Source organism: Rhodamnia argentea, chromosome 8, assembly GCF_020921035.1.
Source record: "Rhodamnia argentea isolate NSW1041297 chromosome 8, ASM2092103v1, whole genome shotgun sequence".
Taxonomy (NCBI): Eukaryota; Viridiplantae; Streptophyta; class Magnoliopsida; order Myrtales; family Myrtaceae; genus Rhodamnia; species Rhodamnia argentea.
Window position 1 is genome coordinate 13,657,921 of NC_063157.1, and position 18,873 is coordinate 13,676,793.

Sequence of the window (18,873 nt, forward strand, 5' to 3'; positions counted from 1 at the left end):
AAAATCAAGAATTCCGACAAAACCTCAAAAATTAAGAAATATTTCCATTCAACTGGCCAATCATATTTTTGATGATTTTTCCCCTGATTTTCTAAAACTAACATTTTTACCACTTTTGGGCAAATTATCTAAAAAATTTCCAAAAAAAAATTGAGAAAATCACAAAAATTAGGAAATTGGAACATTAAACGGGCCAATCCTATTTTTGATAATTTTGACTCCAAATCCTTCGAAAAATTGAAAATTTTGCCCATTTGGGCAAATTATCTCAAATCTTCCCAAACTACTTCCGAACTTAAACTGAATCTTCTCTAAGCCTATAAGGCTATCCTAGAGATGCCATGTATTGAGTTGATGCGTTTTATCGACACGTCTTTAACTCCTTGCTTTGTACACTTTCTTTATTGATTGTGATATTACATTTAATCTATATCATTGCATTAGAATTAGATATCGATGCGTTGCATTCAAATTAATCTTTTTTGCTCTAAAACACAAAAATCATAAAGAGAGAATAATTGTATGATGTATGCTCCCCGCAATTTACTTTGATTTCTGATGTGTCATTTAATTTATTGTGCACCAGCATGATAACTTGTGTTAGTGACCTAGGTTAAAATCAAATAGTGCTTTCTGATTAAATGTTTTCATAATAATGAAATGGTGCTGAAAGGGCGTAAAAAAATCCAGCGTAATCAAGTCTCCAAGTCCATAATCTTTGCTTCTTAGATGTTTCTCCCATTTACATGAAACCCTAGATTTTAGGACTTTCCTCACCCAAAATTGAGCCCGTGTGAACTACAATTTAGGAAAATCAGTAAATTCGGGTATCAAAAGGGCGTCAATGGCAACATTGCTTAACTAAGTCCCTAATCCCAAATCTCCGGTTCTGTTTGAGTCGAACCGCTACTTCCACCGCTAGACGAGATTTTCGATCTACCTTCCCCAAGGACCGGTTGCGATTTCAATGCATGTAAACTTACGCACATGTCACATGACCATATCAAAGGTCGAAACCGCTTTAAATCCCACCGTCGCGTGAGGTGAGGACTTAGGAGAGTCCAAGCCAACCCGAGGATCGCCATGGATCCTTAGAAATGGTAATCACCCCTAAACCCCGCTTTCAAGGGTTACGATAGATAGTATCTTCCATTGTGGTATCACGAACCCCAGCGGCTCCCGGCCCGCCACCTCCATCGCTACCATCGCGTAGTTGTGCTCGTTCACTAGGTTGTGGGTGAGCACACGGGGCACTACAGGTGAGCTTAAGCTCGCCTAGATCTAGCGAGCTCGTGGCTCACTAGCCTCCAGCATGCCCAAGATTGTTGGGACTGGTCACATCAAGCTCATTGGGTCGAGTCAAGGCCAAATGCGGGGTTGTCAAGTAAAGGAGTGGCGGCCGGAGGAAGGAGAAAGAAGGAGAAAAGAAAAAGAAAAAAAAATTAAAAAAAAAAAAGAGAAAAAAATATACAATTAAAACATTCGGATTTTAAAAAAAATAAAAAATGAAAAGAAACAGAAGAAAAATAAAAAATTATTAAAAAGAGTTCATGGAGGAAAATCAAAGATTTTTCAAGCCAAATGGCGGAAAATATTTTCTAATGCATTTTTCAGATTTTAGTCAAACGCCTAAAAATATCGTCATTTTTCGGAAAATGACTTGCCGAAAAAATATTTTCCGAAAGCTCCATTTATTTCGCGAAAAATGCGAGACTTTTGAAAAATATTTTTTGAAAAGTCATTTTCCAGAAGAATGATGATATTTTCCGGCACTTGGCTAAAATCATTAGAAAATATTTTCCGGCAAGTCATTTTCCAAAAGAATGATGATATTTTTCGGTGTTTGGCTAAAATCTGAAAATGCATTAGAAAATATTTTCTACCATTTAGCTTGAAAAATCTTTGATTTTCCTCCATGAACTCCTTTTAATAATTTTTTATGTTTCTATTTTTTCTTTTCATTTTAATTTTTTTTAAAAATTGATTTTTCAATTATTTATTTATTTCTTTTTCCTCTTTTCCTTTTAATTTTAAATTTTTTTCTTCCGGTTTCGGTCGATCGCCGACCACGGCAACGGTTGCGGGCGAGCTCGAGCTCGGCCATGGCAAGCAAGGTCGAGGCACACCGGATCGCCGAGCTCCCGTGGCGAGGTTGGATCACGTCGGCCTCGGCCGAGCTTGAAGCTCACCGGCTATGGTCGAGCTTGAGCTCGCCGACCTTGGGTGAGTCTAAATCGTCGAGACCGGTTTCCATGAGCTCACCGGCCTAAGTCATGGCCAATCGCAAGGAGGCCGGAGGATGGATATAGGAGCGACGACTAGAGAAAGGAGGAAGGAGGAGGAAAAAGGAGAAAAGAAAAGAAAAAGAATAAAAAAATCAAGAAGAAAAAGAAAATATAAAAGTTTTAAATTTTTGAAAAATAAAGTGAAAAAATAGTTATAAATAAAGGAAGTGTGTCAGAGAGGAGGAAGGAAACATGAAAAAAAATGATTTTCACTTCTTAAAAAAGGAAAATGTTTTCTCAAGATTTAGAAGGATATTTTTTTATTGATAGGAAAATATATTTTTTTTGGTTACTTATTTTCTGTCCCCTTAATATCTAAAATTTCAAAAAATATTTTACGAGAAGTTATTTTTCGGTCAAATTTTACTTGGACGTATTGGGCTGACGTGGAACCGGATCACCTGGAATAAGAAGCATTCACGGTTATATTAATAGAACGGGCCGTCATGATTTTGCGCTGGCCGGACAACTCCTGTTGACCTCTGATCCACCGACCCGCAAAGCCCTCTTCCTCTCCTTCGAAATCCCTAAAAAATTCCTGCGGAGAAAGAGAGAGAACCCTAATCCCGCCGGTTAGATATGTCAACGTCGGGACAACCTCAGTTCAGGTACACGCAGACTCCGTCCAAGGTCATCCACCTCCGCAACCTCCCGTGGGAATGCGGCGAAGAGGAGCTCATCGAGCTCTGCCAGCCCTTCGGCAAGGTCGTCAACACCAAGTGCAATGTCGGCGCCAACAAGAACCAGGCTTTCGTCGAATTCGTCCGTCCCTCTCTAGCTTTTGTCCAATTCATTCTCCGTCCTGATTCGTGATTACTCTTTCCGTGCTCGTCTGGGTGATTTTGCCTTCTGGCTAGGTTAATGATCCGATTGAGATAAGATTGGGTGATCCGTTCAATTTGTTTTTCCCCCTTATCTGTTCTTGTACATGTCTGATGCTGTACAACAGTTTGTGTTGCTAGATTTTGATTATTCTGCAGAAATGACTACATGTGTTTGGTGATTGTCGGAATTGCACTGATTGGTTTTGGATTTTGGATTTGTTTGTTTATTCGCAGACTGAGCTAAGTCATGCTATCTCGATGGTGTCATATTACGCTTCATCCTCGGAGCCTGCACAGATTCGTGGCAAGACTGTGTATATCCAGTATTCCAATAGACATGAAATTGTGCACAATAAGAGTCCAGGAGATGTTCCTGGAAATGTTTTGCTGGTTACCATGGAGGGCGTTGAGGCTGGCGATGTGAGCATAGATGTTATCCACCTGGTGAGCTTTTAATTACTTGAAAATTCGCCTTCATTTCTTATAGAGTACATGAGGATAGACTGGAGAAGGCGATACTTTTTCTCTTTAGTTTTTCGTATTAAAACTCTCTATGATGAACGGTGCTTGTCTCACCACCTTTCAGGTCTACAGAGCCTTCTGGAGCTCCAATTAATGAAAGAACATGCTTCAGGAGGCATTTTTAGCTACTTAAAATGAATTTTGCATGTAGTTTATTTATGCCCAGAACATTGAGAAGCCTTTCCTTCTTTTATGTAGGAAAACTATAATTTCTGTTTCTTGGCCTTGAACATTGAGAAACCTTTTCCTTATTTTATGTAGAAAAACTGTAATTTTTGTTTCTTGGCTTTTTTCTAGCCTTTTCTCTTCTAACTTTTCTAGTGTGAAGTTTGAAATTCACTTTCATTCCGGTTGTAATCTCACTGGATGGGTTGGTGCGGTTACTGCTGTGGAAGGTCAGCCAAGTGAAACAAAACTCAATGTGGCTTTTCTTTTAAAGAAATTACTTTGCCTCTTGAACTTTTGTATCGCTTCCTACTTGGAGCTTCTTTTGTCTCTTAATCCGCCTGCACTTATATAACTGCATCTCCGAGCAAGAGCATGCCACTGCTCAACTTTGGCTATTAATTGGTCACAAGTAAGTTTTGGCTAGAAATTGGCTATGTGAACTGACTTGCTTGCACCTATGTTTGATGGCCAAAGTGGTACTTGAACTCAAAAGGCTAAAAGAGGAAACCCATACCATTTGGATTCTCACTTATATCATCAATATCACTTAAATTTTAGAGTGGAAATCTCAAGATGCTCTGTGGGTCTTGGTGGTGGTGGTTCTTGCGCTTTTGCTTTTGGAGGGATTAATAACCTTTATATTCAATGCATCTAAACTTGCTTTTACTACTAACTCTTCTGATATATGTTGTTCTTGTACATAGCACTCCAACGCCAGATCCATTTCCTTCTTTAGCTCTAGGACCTAATTTGGAAGAATTTGTGATAGTTGAATTTCTCTAGAAAAATGAAAAGGATCTATTCCCCGTCATCAATATGTTCTCCAAGTGTTGTTTATTGCGCCCATGTGAAAGAATAGTTTGTGTTCCTGCTCTGGGACAACAAAGTTGGTGCATTAGTTTCTATTGTTTCCTTTTCCCTTCCATACTTAATTCCTCAAAGTTTCTACTTTAATATTTTATTGTCTAGGAGTCTAACCAAAATAATTTCTATAAGAAATCTCATACCATGTGTGAATTTGCTGTCAGTTCAAAAATTAATAACCAACGACATGAACTAGGTCTCATTTCTCTAAAGTGGGGTTGGTTATATGGATCTTTTTATGCCATTACCGCGATCCCGTATCAAGGAGTATATTGATTAATATAATGGCGTAAAAGGATCCATATAACCAACTCCACTTAGTTGAATAAGGCTTAGTTATTGCCGTGGGCGTTGCTTCTATTAACTTCTTAACGGACAGCAAATTCATAAACCACAGCTACTATTAAGCCTTATTGCACTTAGTGGAAGAAAAACTATCAAATAAAAATCATCTTGAAACTTTCAAATTAAGCTCAGTAGAGGATCCAGATTCCATGTGTACTTGCATACATGTAAAACATATCTGCGATTGTAACTTAGGGGCAAATGCTTCCAAGAAACACAGAAAATGTTAAAGTTGGGACTTTGAAGTTTTACTACTTTTGCCCTCAGAGGTTGATCATATGCAAGGCTTGCAACCAAATTTTTTTTGGCCAAAAATCATCAGGTGGCAAGATTTGCAGGTAATGCATGTTGTATAAGTATAAGAGAGCAAAGTCAGATAGTAAACAAAGTCCAGGGAACAAAGTGACACAGGGGGCAAAGTTAGTGGACAAACTGTACTTTTCTTTCATTCCGATAGTGCTATCTCTTATATCATTTATAATATTACGCATCCACTGGGAGACTTCATATCTCTCCACAATGTCTCAAAGCAACGATTTTCTCTTTTTTGAATTGGACTGAAAAATTGTTATATTATTATCTTTATGGGGAGGCATCTAGTCACTTGTGGGTTTTCATTTCATGGGTTGAGAGCCCATCTTTCTTTTTTTTTGGGTCTAATACCACGAAATTCACCTAATTCTTTACTCACACCTTTTGTTTGTATTTGGAGATTTTGTGGGATTATACTGCTCCAGTACTATAACCTAATGTCCATGCTAATGCACAAGTTCACAAGTGTCATTCTGCCTTTGAGCCTGCCAATTTGTGAATTTTATTTTGATTTGTCAGGTCAAGTTCCTTTATAGGTGTTTCTGCATTGTTCTGAGTTTTCTCTATGCAACTCATCTGTTTGGTATGTTCCACTGATGATGCATGCAATTTAGGTATTTTCTGCTTTTGGATTTGTACACAAAATTGCCACATTTGAGAAGGCTGCTGGCTTTCAGGTGAGACTATCTGAAGACAAAACATGTTATTTTTCGAATTATCTTATTACTTTTTGTTGTTTCATTTGATGAACTCGAGGGACACTGTTGCAGGCACTTATTCAATTTAGTGATGTTGAGACTGCATCTGCAGCAAGGACTCAATTAGATGGAAGAAGTATACCCAGGCATGTATTGTGAATAGCTATATGCCTCAAAACTTTCTGATCTGCAATTAGTATGTGTGGTTCCCAGGACAACTATTTTATTCTTATTTTCTTCAAATTTTTCTTTCTGCCCAGTTACCTACTTCCAGAGCATGTTAAGTCGTGTAACTTGCGAATTACATATTCTGCCCATACGGATTTAAACATCAAGTTCCAGTCTCATAGAAGCAGGTATTGATGGGTTCATGCTAATGATTTGTTTTTTCTAAATATCCTTTGTTGCTTTCAGTATACCCCAACTTGGATAATATTTTTCATGCTCTTGTGTTATTAGATTAGGCATTTGAGGTTTTGCTGGTTGATGGGTGTTCTTTTTGTTATCTAGGGGTAGTGAAGCTTGTGGCGAGATCATGGAGTTGTTTTCATGGCTGATTAGTAATTTTTTCTCTCATATGATTACCTCCTTGAGTTTTGCATAATTTCGTGAATGTGCACCCATTCTAAGTTCTTTTCAAGTAACTCAACAAGAGACTGCTTTGTCACATTGGCTTATGTCTTACCTACGTGGATTTCAGCATCATAGATCCATGTAAGCTTCATGAGTTGCAAGTAGTGAGGACTCAACTCAAAGCTAAAGAGACATATGCATTTGGTTATTGAGTTATTCCTGTCTTCTTTTTAATCATTCTCTTTTGTTTCTTCATCTTTATTGATAACAAAAGGCTGATTAGGATATGCAATTGGTTTGCCTACCTTGTTCTTGGAGTTTTGAAAACTGAAAAAGTAGTTTTCTTTAAAGCTAGAAAGCAATTAATGTCATTATTAATTATTTCAGACAAGGGGCTGATATTTGTTAACATACCTTAGCTTTGAGTTGCATCCAAAAGCTAAGGTCATTATAAAGCTAGAAAGAAAGAAATTTCAAATTGAAAGCAATTTGCGTCCAATTTTGTGAGTAAGCTGCAAATACTTAAAACAGTTCCTACAAATTTTCCTTCAAATTAAAACTCGAAATATTACCTCTGGGTGAACATACCTTGGCATTTGTTTGCTTCTACTTGTACTTCAATCTTTACCTAAAGCCCTAACTCTAGGCTTATTTTTAATTTCCACTTGTGGAAATTATGCTACTTTGTCATTATATTTACTAACCTTGCAAGATTGCATAGTTAGTTTCCCCAAGATGTGTAACTTTATTATGAAGAGCCCAAATTGCAATTTCAGAACTAATTATTGTAAACACTATATTGGGGTCTGGATGGGTTAGACATCTATAGAAGTTCCTAATCGTTGTACTGATTGTGGCTGCATTTCTGATAGAATAATACATCACATTCCTAGAGTGTGCTTTATTTAAATATCTGTATTCTCTTAGTATATATTGCACATAATCTTCTTTATTGGTAGTCTGTTTCACTTCCAATCATTGCTATTCTTGTTTATTTTGACGTGTGAAGCGGATGTGTCCTCTAAATGAGTGCTTCTTGGTTCCTTTCTATTGATGAAGAACAAGTTACTTTCTAATTGTCCGTGTCAACAATATCGGTGATCGTGGTCTTTCTTTAGAACTGCTTATTAAGAGTGGACTCTAGCTGTTTTATGATGTGTGAGCTTTGATTGGCCGTAATTACAGGGACTACACAAATCCTTATCTTCCTGTTAATCCAACTGCAATTGAGGGAATTATGCAGGCAAGGTTTTTTATTTTCGTATATTGTTCACTAAAAAATGGCTTATAGTCCTTCATTGATGAGGTTTTCTTAATCAGCCTGCGTTAGGTCCTGATGGAAAAAGGAATGAACCTGAGAGTAATGTGCTTCTTGCTTCAATAGAAAACATGCAGTATGCTGTTACAGTGGATGCACTTCACACGGTGGGCAGTTGTCCTGCATCTTTTTACTTTTAAAGATTGTTCGTTTGCTAGAAGATGAGGAATCTTACTTCATTTATTACAGGTGTTTTCTGCCTTTGGTCCTGTGCAAAAAATTGCTATATTTGAGAAGAATGGTGGAACTCAAGCATTGATTCAGTACCCTGGTATCATTCTTTTCCTAATATTGGTGATCTTTCTTTGGCGTAGTTTGTACTGTCTTTCTTTTCTTATGGACCTGCCTCGAATCGAGATGTTGCGTAGCTCATTCATGTATTGGAGTTTGCCAGAAGGTTTGGTTTCTCGTTATTATTATTATTTTTAATTTCCTATTTTATCCAGTAATGGCAGTGGTGGTTATGGTTATACATAGTTTGGGAATGATAACATCTTTTAGAATATAGTATCTCATACTCATATGAGTCACTTGTTATCCACTAGGGGATTCTCTCTTTTTCTTACTCATTTACTTTCTAATAAATGATAGCAATCCCTAAAAAAAAAATTGGGGTCAGAAAAGCAATCCCTATTTAGCTAGCAGTCTTAGTTGATAATTCTGTGTGTCAATTGGTCAAGATAAGAAGTGGTTTGGGAATTTGCTCTAACGAGTTGTGTTTCGCTACGCACCTTAGTCCTTACTCTTTCAATGTTGGGTTTCTGGCTTTCCGGTTTTCCTAGCCTTCTGCTATTTTTTTTTTTCTTTTGAAAGGAGTAGTTTTATCTGACAACGCTTTTTTGTCATTTTTTCCTGTTTTCGGAGTTTTAGAGAATGTATCAATCAGAACCATATCTATTTGGTGGTTTTAGAAATCTATTGATTTGTCTTATTACTTCCCTCTGATTTCAGATTGGTTGATTTCCTATATTCGTGAGTGAATGATTTTTTTTTTTTTTGACAATTGATGTTTTGAAATTTTCTCTCTTAGACATAACGACTGCAGCAGTTGCCAAAGAGGCGTTAGAGGGCCATTGCATCTATGATGGTGGTTATTGTAAGCTTCATCTATCATACTCTCGTCATACTGATCTCAATATAAAGGTATTATTTGAGTTATTGTTTAAATCATTGAGGAAAAAGATAATGATGTGAAAAGAAGAAAAAGTTGGACCTGTTTTGGCCAAAACAACCTAATGATGTATGCTTCTTAGAACACCGATGCTGCTCTTTCTTGTCAACTTTTCTTTACCCTTCGACAGAATTAACAGCATCGACGGATCTGTCCTCCGAATCTGAAAAGAATCCCTTGTTTCTTCCTGTAGGCTTACAGTGACAAAAGTAGAGATTATACAATCCCCAACCCTAGTTTGATTGCAACCCAGCCCAGTTCTGGACATCCTGCTGCCCCACCAGTCTGGCAGAATCCTGCGATGAGTGCTGCAACTTCTGCGCAAGCTCCAATGCCTGGGGGCCAAGTTCCCTCATGGGATCAGACAATGAATGCGAGACCAGGCTTTGTCTCTGCTTCTGGTTCTTTTCCTGGCCAAAACTTTGCCCCACCTAGCTATCCTCAGTATTCTGCTGCTGCCATGCCAGTTGGTTCTTCTCCCATGCCACACACTGGCCAAATTTCTCCAAATGCAGCTTCCATGAGAATGCCTCATGTCAGTCCTGGAGGAGCTTCACTACCTGGCCAACCACCGTATTATGGGCATTGAGCTGTGCCTGACTTCTCAGTGGTAAAATCTTTAGGTGGTTTTTCTCCACTTCCATGCCGATCAAGTGTGGGAAGAGACGTTTGGACAAGGAAATTTAACTTTAATTCAAATGCAGTTGCTTCAGTGGCTCAGGTTTGTCTTGTTGCTTGAATGTATGATCTCTTCTGACATTGATCTGACTTTTGAGGTTCGGGCAACTTTCATACTTAAGAAGAAATTTGTTGATAGGGACCGTTGTTTCCAAATTGCTGATTACATGTTGTCTAGCTGTCTCCATTTGTAAGCTCGCTAGAAGTAATTGTTATGTGCATAAGTTTGCCTGGCTGCTTCTTCAAAGAATGGGTGGATTTTTTTTGGAAGTCAACTGAGACTATCCACTCCCTGTTTTGGAATTTCTTTCAACATCCACTCAATTTGTCCATAGCCTACTCTAAATCCTATGGAGAAATGAACCAAACAGCAAGGGAGGTGGGGGAAGGCATGTGACTTGGAAAATCTAGCCTGTAGCTTCTACCAATTTCACTGAATATTTAAGCATTTTATTCATGTATTTCCAACAAAGTCTTGAATGAAGGTATCATACTCTTCAAATGGTTTTGACGAACTCATTTTCTCAAATGAGGAGTTGTAGTCGCTTTCATGGCATCTCAGAGGAGCATAACTAGACCTTTTTAAGGGCTTAAGTACAGTTTTAGTTTTCTAATAGTCCTGTATTGTTTGTACCATTTTGTCCGTTGATCTTTTATTCTTTGTTCAATAAAAACCTGGAAGGATCTCCTTTTCTGCAAGTCAATCCTATCGTCCTCTATTGCTATTAACATCGCCAAATTATTCACGTGAATGTTGGGAGGAACTGTCTTTCCAGGTATTTTTGTTGCCCCCATGCGACTGAGGAGGTCAGGTGTAGTGATGGGCCTCACCCATTAGAGACTGTTGTCTCCTAGTTGCTTTTTCTGTTTCTAGAGAGTCATCTTGGATATTGGTATGGTTGAGCAATTCTGCGATGATCATTGCCTATCCTGGCTTTGTATTCTCCCTATTTGGGACTCAGGTGAGTCACGTGATAAGGCAGGAATGAAGTCATTCCAAGGGAATAGAGTAGAGTAGGAACAGGAATGGAATAACTATTCTTTTGTTGGATTTTCAGAATGTAGCAGTTATCTCAAGATGATATCTTGTCGGGTTTGCTCTTATTCCATAGAGAATAAGCTTGGTATAGCTTTTACTGATCTACTTTTGGAGGCTTTGGGTAATTATTGGAAAGAGATAGGTTTGTCCTCCTAAGAGTGGTCTCAAGAGAATGTGCAAGTATGGTGATTTGAGCCCAAGTCTTGAGTGAGGAAGATGGGCAAACAACTCAGATTTATTCCTGTTCAAACGTTGGATCAAATAAAGAAATGACGGTTTCATCCTAAATGAACGGGGAATGTAATATCTAATCCCATTAACCAAACATGCCATTAGGATAACCAAGGTGCGATCGGTAAGTGCTATTTCATTTTAGACTATGGTGGTTATGTGTAAGGTGGTTGTGAGGAAAGATTGCCATTAGGATAACCACGTCGCTTTTGGCAAAACTCAAGCTTTGTTTGAGTCCGTTTGGCATCTACATGGGAAGAGCGTCAATTGCTGCTAAGTTTTGTTTGAGTTCAATTGGCATCTCGTGAGAAGAGCGTGGCATCTCGTGAGAAGAGCGTCCATTGGGGTCATTTGAGAGCTGGTATGAATGACGAGCACTGTGCCTTAGCTGCAAACAATAAGCCAAAGTGGAGAAATTTTGATTTAGTGCTCTCTCACACGGTCTGTTTATTTTCGCGTTATTCTACAACATAACTAACTTTAGGCACTTTTGCTATAAAAAAAAAAAAAACTTTAGGCATAACTAGGAACTTTCTTTTTTATCTTTTGGATGCAGACAGTATTAGTCTAACCTTTTTCGGTCCAACCACCGTGAACATCTTTTTTGCCTGTTTGGGTCATTAAACTGGGCCAAATTTCCCAAATAATCTTCAAATTTAGGCCGAGTTTCAAATCTGTCTCGAATTATTTTTTTGTCTTAGAAAAAACTCTAAATTTTAGTTTTAGTCCCAAATCTATCATAAACTTTTTTTTATCTAGGAAGAAATCACTAATTTTGACTCTAATCTCAAATTCGTTCCATTTGCCCTCTATTAAAAAATCGTAGATATTCGTTCATAATTTCATATGCTAGAACGATTTCATTTTGGAGAATTTCTTTATTAGGGCAAATTTTAATATCCATGTTAAGTCGGTTCATATCTATCGCATGTTACTTTGCTAATGTCAAGTTGAGACTAGACCGCCGGGTAGTTTTGAAAATACATTGAAAGTATATGATTTTTTTGAGATGACAAAATTTGGTGTAGATCCGGACAGTACCTAAAGTTTGGGTTTTTTCGAGACAAAAAAAGGTTATGGGCAAATTTGGGACTGGACCAAAATTGGAGGATTTTTTCGAGACAAAAAAAAAAGTTCGGGACGGATTTGGTACCGGACATAAAGTTTGGGGTTTTTTAGGAAATTAGGTCTATTAAGCTATATATGTCTTGTTTGAGGGGCTCTTTCAACTAATAAAGTAAACTAAATTCTTGACGTGGTTGTTAAGTTTTCGGTAAATTCTGACAATGAGATCTTACTCCGCTCCCAAGCATACGAGAGAGAGCCAATCAAGGCAAGGTCACTGCCTTCTTGCTTGGCCGTCCGCCTTCACCAGCCTCGTCGCTTAGCAGAGAGGGCGGCCGTCCTTGGGCGGCCCTCGCCACAAGTCTACAGCAAGGGGTGAGGGCCACCAGGCCGGCAGCCCTTTCTGGCGAGGTGTAGGGCGGGCCTTGAGCGCAGCAGCGAGGGCCATGGTCTCGCGGGTTCTTCTTCCGGAAGAGAAACTCCAAACGCGTAACGAACGGACACATGAGAAGTTCGAATGCACAAGGCAGAAGCTTGAATCACTTGAATTCAGAAGCTCCGATCCGATAGACGGACTTGGGGCCGTAGGCTTCACCGAAAAGATTCCTTTCTGCTATTGCAAAAACTGCGATGGAGCCAAGTATTTGGTCGATTCTTCCAGAATTTGCGTCTTTTTCTTTTGGTCAATTTCAGAATTTGCAGCTGAAATCTTTGAAATGTAGATAAACCCTTACGTGGCTTCTCTTTTTGCTATTTCGTTTTATTGCTCAATTTCAGTATATGTTTTTTTTATTTTTATTTTTTTGCTTTGTTCAATCTACGTCATCAATGAATTGGCGGAGCATATTGATGTGGTATTGACATCTTCTGTTGCGTCAAAAATTTCACCCATATATTTAACACAAGGACTAAGTTGAAAAAAAAAAAAAGATAGAAGAAGGATCCAATTCAAAAAAAAAAATCATGAGTTATATTGAATAAATTAAAAAGTTTAGAAATTATTTATACCTTTACAATTTTTCCTTCTCTCTTCTTAGCTTAGCTTAACCACCGCCACCATTCACTGCGATTGTCAACTCCTTTAAGCACCGCTGTCGCCCGTGCAAGCCCCACCCCACCACCCCCCCACCCGGGCGGCGATCATTTCACGATCGATAGACAAAGATAAAGTCATAATCACGTAATGAATTTTAGCAGCGATCAGAAATATATGAAAAGAATTCTCTTAACTATTCATAACCTAAGCTTACCCAATGCCACCATTCATGACCATTGTTGAATCTTACGACCAACTAGAACCTTAGCCGCGACATCGTCACACCTTGAACGGTGGAAAGGACGAACGGGAGGAAAATAATATCGGACGAATTTGGATCATGTGAGGCTAGCTCATATCAACGGTTGGACGAGCTGGACCCTACATGAAACCCACTTGATTTGACCACACGTGTGAGCTGAGCTCATAGATCTTCGGTGCGGAATCCGATCCCCTAACATACACCTTCAATGTCGGTGGTAACATTAAATGAAATCCCACCATCCATTCTCATCCGACCCCAAAAAATTCGCCACGTCATTTGAAGGAGGGGGAGACAAAAATTGGGTGGCACTTTTGAAACCCGGATTCCCTCTCTCTCCTCATATCCATTTCCTCTCTCCTCAAATCGGATCCAAAATTTCCTCCGCTCTCTTCGTACCTTCGCCCTACGTGTCGCGAAGACTGTCTCCTCCACTCGACGCGTCCTCTGTCTTCCCTGCTCGCCGCCTTGTGATTGTCGGCCTCGTCTCGGTTCGTCTCGGCTCGCCTCACCTCGGCTCGCCTCCCTCGGATCGTCCGTCGCCTCCCCCCAACACGTCGCGGCTCTCCACTTCGAGGCCGCCGGTTTTGTCTCGGCTTGCCCTCTCGCTTGCGTCACCTCTGCTCGCCTCGGCTTCTGTGGTAAAATTTCTTATTTGAGCCTTGATATCAAAATTCGCCAATTCCTACAACTCTGTTTTTGAGCAAGTCGTACTCATTCAACAAATTTTTGCTCTCTTTCTTTGTCTATCCGGGCGGGCACTTATCGATGGAGAGGAATTGTTATCTGTACGTGCGCTTGTTCCCCGAGCTATCGAGGATTTCTAAAGAATAGCCACCTCTTGCGTGATTCAATGTGCGCCTCTCGGTTGCTGGTACCAGCCGCAAACTATTCACTTTTAAAAAAAAAAAAAGGTAGAATTTTTTTCTTCAATTTGATCTTTCTATTGTTACGGGTCTCTGGGGGCGATTCCTGAATGCTTGATGGTTTACTTTTTTGTTGTTTTGCTTCAAGCAGTACCTAGGATTCCAATCTGGTCTTTCTATTGCTTCTGGGTAATGTATTGTGTATCAAGATTTCTTGAACCTGTTAGTATGTAGTAGTTATTAGTGAAGTGAAATCTGGTTAATTAAAAGGAGAGAAGAAAAGGTAAAATTTTTTCTTCAATTTGGTTAATTAAAAGGAGAGAAGAAATTGTGTTTCACAATTTATATGCCTATTGCACATATGCAACAGACGTATGAATTGTGCAAAACTTTAGCATTGCATTTTTGCAATAAAGAGGTCTATACTTTCCTCCTATGTCTAGAATGACTTGACATTCTTATATGAAAAGTTTCTCATTACTTCCCATGAATGTCTGGAATGAATTTACAGTTATCAAATAATGGAAATTAATCTACTGTCATTAATCAATTTCATGATACTCAGTTTTGCAAATACTAATTTATGATGAATTGAAGAAAAATAGAGCATTTTCCCCTTATTTTTATATTTGATGAGAACTTTTTGTGTCACCGCAGAAGTCATTTGCATTGTTATCGGAACTATTAGCTTGTGATACTATATTTTCTTCTTGTTTAAATAGTTTTATGCTTCACAATTGCCTTTGGGGGTGTAACCGAATTGTTCGAACATAAAATATGCCTGTATGATTACTAAGAAAAACCGCATTTGGTAGATTGAATGCAGCAACTTTCTGGTGTATATTCCTCTGTTTGCTTAATCCCTTCAAAGGCAAAAAAGAAGTATAGAAGTAGTTGTAATAAGTATGTCGCATTAGTATTTCTGGTGTATATACATGGTAAAGTGAATGCTTTGTAAATTAAATGTTAATATCCCTTGGTGTTGTATGTCACTTATTTATGCTATTTTAGGTTTGTTGAAATGCCGAAGGAATACTATGTTGTTTTCAATGGCCGTAATATCGGTATATACGATAGTTGGCCTCAAACTAAAGTTCAAGTAAGTGGTTTTAGTAATTCTAATTACAAAGGATATAACAATTGGAAAGCCGCAAAACAAGCGTACTTGAAATTTTTCAATATGAAGGAGTTGCCAACGTCAATTCATTTGCTTACACGATTTTGTCCCAATAATGAACATGTGAAGCAGGTATGTTAGTTGCTTACTCTTGTAATAAGACACTTTAATTTTTCAATGGTTTAGGGATGTAAAAATTATATGGTTTCTTGTTATGTCTAATCGGGACAATGCTTATCCCAGTGGATGTAGCCGTATACTTAGAGATCTGGAAATGGAGTTGGAACAAACCCGATTTGAGCTGGAATAAACTCGAAGAGAGCTGGAACATAGCCGATGTTCGCATCGATTGACTATACAAGAATTGGAACATACCCAAGGTTCACTTTGATTGACTATACAGAAGCTACAGAATGCAAGGGAAGTGAATGACAATTTCCGAGATATGATTAGTAGAAATGTCCTAGTTTCACCAAACCAGACTTCAATTGATATCTCGTAGCCTTCACGCACTCAAGAATCTAAAGGCGGTGGACTGTGAAGTTCTGGACTACAATAACCTTAATGGATGTTGGTATCGCTATTAAATGAGGATGTTGAGTTGTATACTAGAAAGTACTAGTCTTTATGTTGTTTCAGGCGGATTAGGCTATGTAGTATTTGTTTGGGAATATGGCTGCGTAATTTTGTAATTGGGGTGTTTTCACTATCTCTTATGTGTTGAGTTGTGCATCCTATATTGGGAAGGTTTTGTATGTTGGGATGTTTGTCTTTTCCACCAAAGAACGTGGATCAGTTCATGACACTGCATAATTGACTCCCCAATTATATATTTCGACCAAAACTCAGCCTAGTTTAACATCTTAAGATCATTTGACACCTAACATGTCATTTGACGCCAATTTTAACTGCATAATTGACACACATTAACTCTAGAGGATAGCTACGACCAATCATCTCAACATCATTTGCATTTATAGAGAGCAACAGGTAGCATTTCATTTAATACATAGAAACTACCCTTAAATTGGAAAACAAAATTCTCCCAAACCCTAACTGAAGTAAAACACAAAAAATTTTCAAGGAACTCAGAGGTCCTGACTGAACAAAGTTAGGACCTCTGAGTTTTCATGATCCCACCTACAGCACATTGCTTAACACAACTACTGGATTTAGCACTTGTTCCACCACATTGATCACACACTTCAGAAGATGAAACTTCAATTTCCTTCCAACCTCCAAAAATTGATTCTTCAAACTCAGGAACATATCATACGTATAACAAAATAAACTAAAGAAATGAGAACTCAAGTATTCATGAGGAAATCTTTTGTACAAGGTGATACTTTCTAGTTACCATATATCAAGCACATGTCTTCCTGCAGTTGCTAAATTGAAATTCAAGCCCCCTTGTTCACCCCCCTTGTTCACCCCTGTCTCTAAAAAGCTCCTTTGGTCCACCAAAAAAATGCACCAAAGACTTCGAATGGATTCATCTAGAGAGAGAGGGGTCATTAGAGAAAAAGGAGAAAGAAACACGCACATGGAAAAGGTCTGATGGTCATATCAACATCCCGATTGTCAAATAGAAGAAATAGAAAGAGCGCTCTAAAGGTAAACCAGCAGTTGAAGGATGGTAGTATCATATCCACAATTTCAGACTTGCCCGCTTCTCTTTGCCACCCTGGAATTGAAAAAAGGAAATTTAAAAATCCCAAAAGAAGCACTAAACTGAACAGAGTTAGAACGACCGGTCATTGACATTGCCAGGTAAGATCTCTATAATGAGAACTTAGGCATTTCAAGAGCACGATCAAATTATAGTCACAAAGCAGATACCTAGATAACAATTAGACTCAAGTGGACTCTAACCGATGAAGAAGATCTTTTCCAATTCATGTAAGTGTATCGGAATATCTTTTACAACATCCCGATTGTCAACTAGAAGAAATAGAAAGAGTTAATTTAATCATAAATTAGCATGCATGATAAAATGAACATAACTTAGTGCAAATAGAATAGTGCATTACCCATCACCAAGCGGTGCTATCATGGAAGGCATATTCAAGTCTTGTGATGCCTCAACCTACTGAGTAGACTATTGTAAAAACCCGAAAGCTTATTGTAACTTTCAAGAACTTGAGGTGTAGAAGAAGCTTGCGAAGAAGCTTGAGGTGCGTCTCCTTGCTTCTTTCTTTTTCTTTTATTCTTCTCTAAACAGCTCTTATGTTGTTTTCCTCCTTTGCGTCCGCCGTTCTTCTTGAGGCCCGTACATTTTGCAAGGAGACTCATATCTTCACTTAAAGCTGTCAAATTTCCTTGAGACTCACTTCCAAGTGGTATTTCATTGAGAGATTTGTTTATGATCAAGATCATCTTATTGATAAATTCATATCTCCGAATAGTTTGTGAGCCCTTGACTACTATCTTAACAAACTCGGGATATACCTCTCTATATCTATTAGTAGATCCATGTCCCCATTCCCCCGAACGAATATATAGAATTTATTAGAAGTTGCCAATAAATTAGAACACTAAATTGAGTAAAAAAGAGTATAACGACAATTTATACCCGAGTATCTAAACCACTCTTCTCCAGTATTTCATCTCTTGCTTCATGTGTCCATCTCTTCAAAACGTAAGCATTAGGAATTAACTTTATGTCCAAGTTATCAACGCATAGCCACATAAAATTCCAATGGTCTCAAAACGATTACAAGTACAATTCACCACTTCATTGCTTGGGCCACTAGTGACCATGTACTCCGGTTCATTTGCACCAAATGAACCAACAACATATTCACGCAAGAGACCCATCTCATTATGTTCATCGATAACCAAGGATAAAGTTTTCATCTATTTCGTCTGAAAATTTTCAAACATTGAAGGTGTATAGACCTTGCTTGCTGCAACATAGGTGATGTCTGACACAAAATCGTAGGCAATTTATCTCTAGCATTAAACTCATCCTGTAACTCTTTGTGTTGGTTATCATTTACCACCTTATCAAATCTCTTGAAAAATTCATTTACATTTATATTACATGTAAGATAATCCTTCAAATTTCCATTCAAACTCTCACTCAACTATGTACTGCGCATCTCCAAGGTCATTGTAGATTTCATATAACATCTAGCCCACTTCTCTTTCAACCTATATAGATTTTGGAGCCAAGAGTTATCACTAGCTTAATATGTTGAAAGTAATGAGTCCCAACCTCTTCAAATTTTTTCACTTCTACATATTCGTACACAAGCTTCTTCAAATCAGTCAAACAATTAGATCCACTCTTCATTAAATGACCAACATTTTTTTATGGCATTTTGCATTAGATGCTATGTACACAATCTATGCCTTGTTTCGAGAAGCACATCTTCTAATGCCTTTGAAATTGTTGCATCTTGATGAGTAAAAATTGTTGCAGGCCTCTTATATTTGTGTGTCCCCAAGAATGTTTTCAAAAGCCATCTAAAGGAATCTGTAGTTCCATCATATAAAA

General features: G+C 38.2%; 1 protein-coding gene and 1 long non-coding RNA gene across 3 annotated transcripts; both read left to right on the forward strand.

Annotated features, from left to right (window-relative positions):
• The first annotated feature begins 2,727 nt into the window (after nt 1-2,727).
• Nucleotides 2,728-10,002, forward strand: LOC115752887 (polypyrimidine tract-binding protein homolog 1). 2 transcript variants are annotated; one of them, XM_030691300.2, is made up of 10 exons: nt 2,728-3,047; nt 3,344-3,553; nt 5,935-5,997; nt 6,091-6,164; nt 6,279-6,374; nt 7,777-7,834; nt 7,912-8,016; nt 8,099-8,180; nt 8,940-9,052; nt 9,274-10,002. In XM_030691300.2, the coding sequence occupies exons 1-10, from the start codon at nt 2,865-2,867 to the stop codon at nt 9,667-9,669; spliced, it is 1,380 nt and encodes a 459-aa protein (XP_030547160.1). In that variant the 5' UTR covers nt 2,728-2,864; the 3' UTR covers nt 9,670-10,002. The 2 variants fall into 2 exon arrangements, with proteins under 2 accessions (XP_030547160.1, XP_048139843.1); XM_048283886.1 differs by having other exon boundaries at nt 8,940-9,005; nt 9,274-9,416.
• A 5,189-nt stretch (nt 10,003-15,191) lies between these two features.
• LOC125316206 lies at nt 15,192-15,677 on the forward strand. The gene is made up of 2 exons (XR_007199511.1): nt 15,192-15,506; nt 15,618-15,677. It is a non-coding gene; the product is annotated as an uncharacterized LOC125316206 (long non-coding RNA).
• The last annotated feature ends 3,196 nt before the right edge of the window (nt 15,678-18,873 follow it).

Bases quoted from the DNA above. Each gene is read 5' to 3' on its own strand.
- LOC115752887 (XM_030691300.2), top strand. From the start codon at position 2,865: ATGTCAACGTCGGGACAACCTCAGTTCAGGTACACGCAGACTCCGTCC. The intron at 7,835-7,911 runs GCAAGGTTTTTT...TTTCTTAATCAG, and splicing joins CAATTGAGGGAATTATGCAG to CCTGCGTTAGGTCCTGATGG. The intron at 9,053-9,273 runs GTATTATTTGAG...TTCTTCCTGTAG, and splicing joins ATACTGATCTCAATATAAAG to GCTTACAGTGACAAAAGTAG.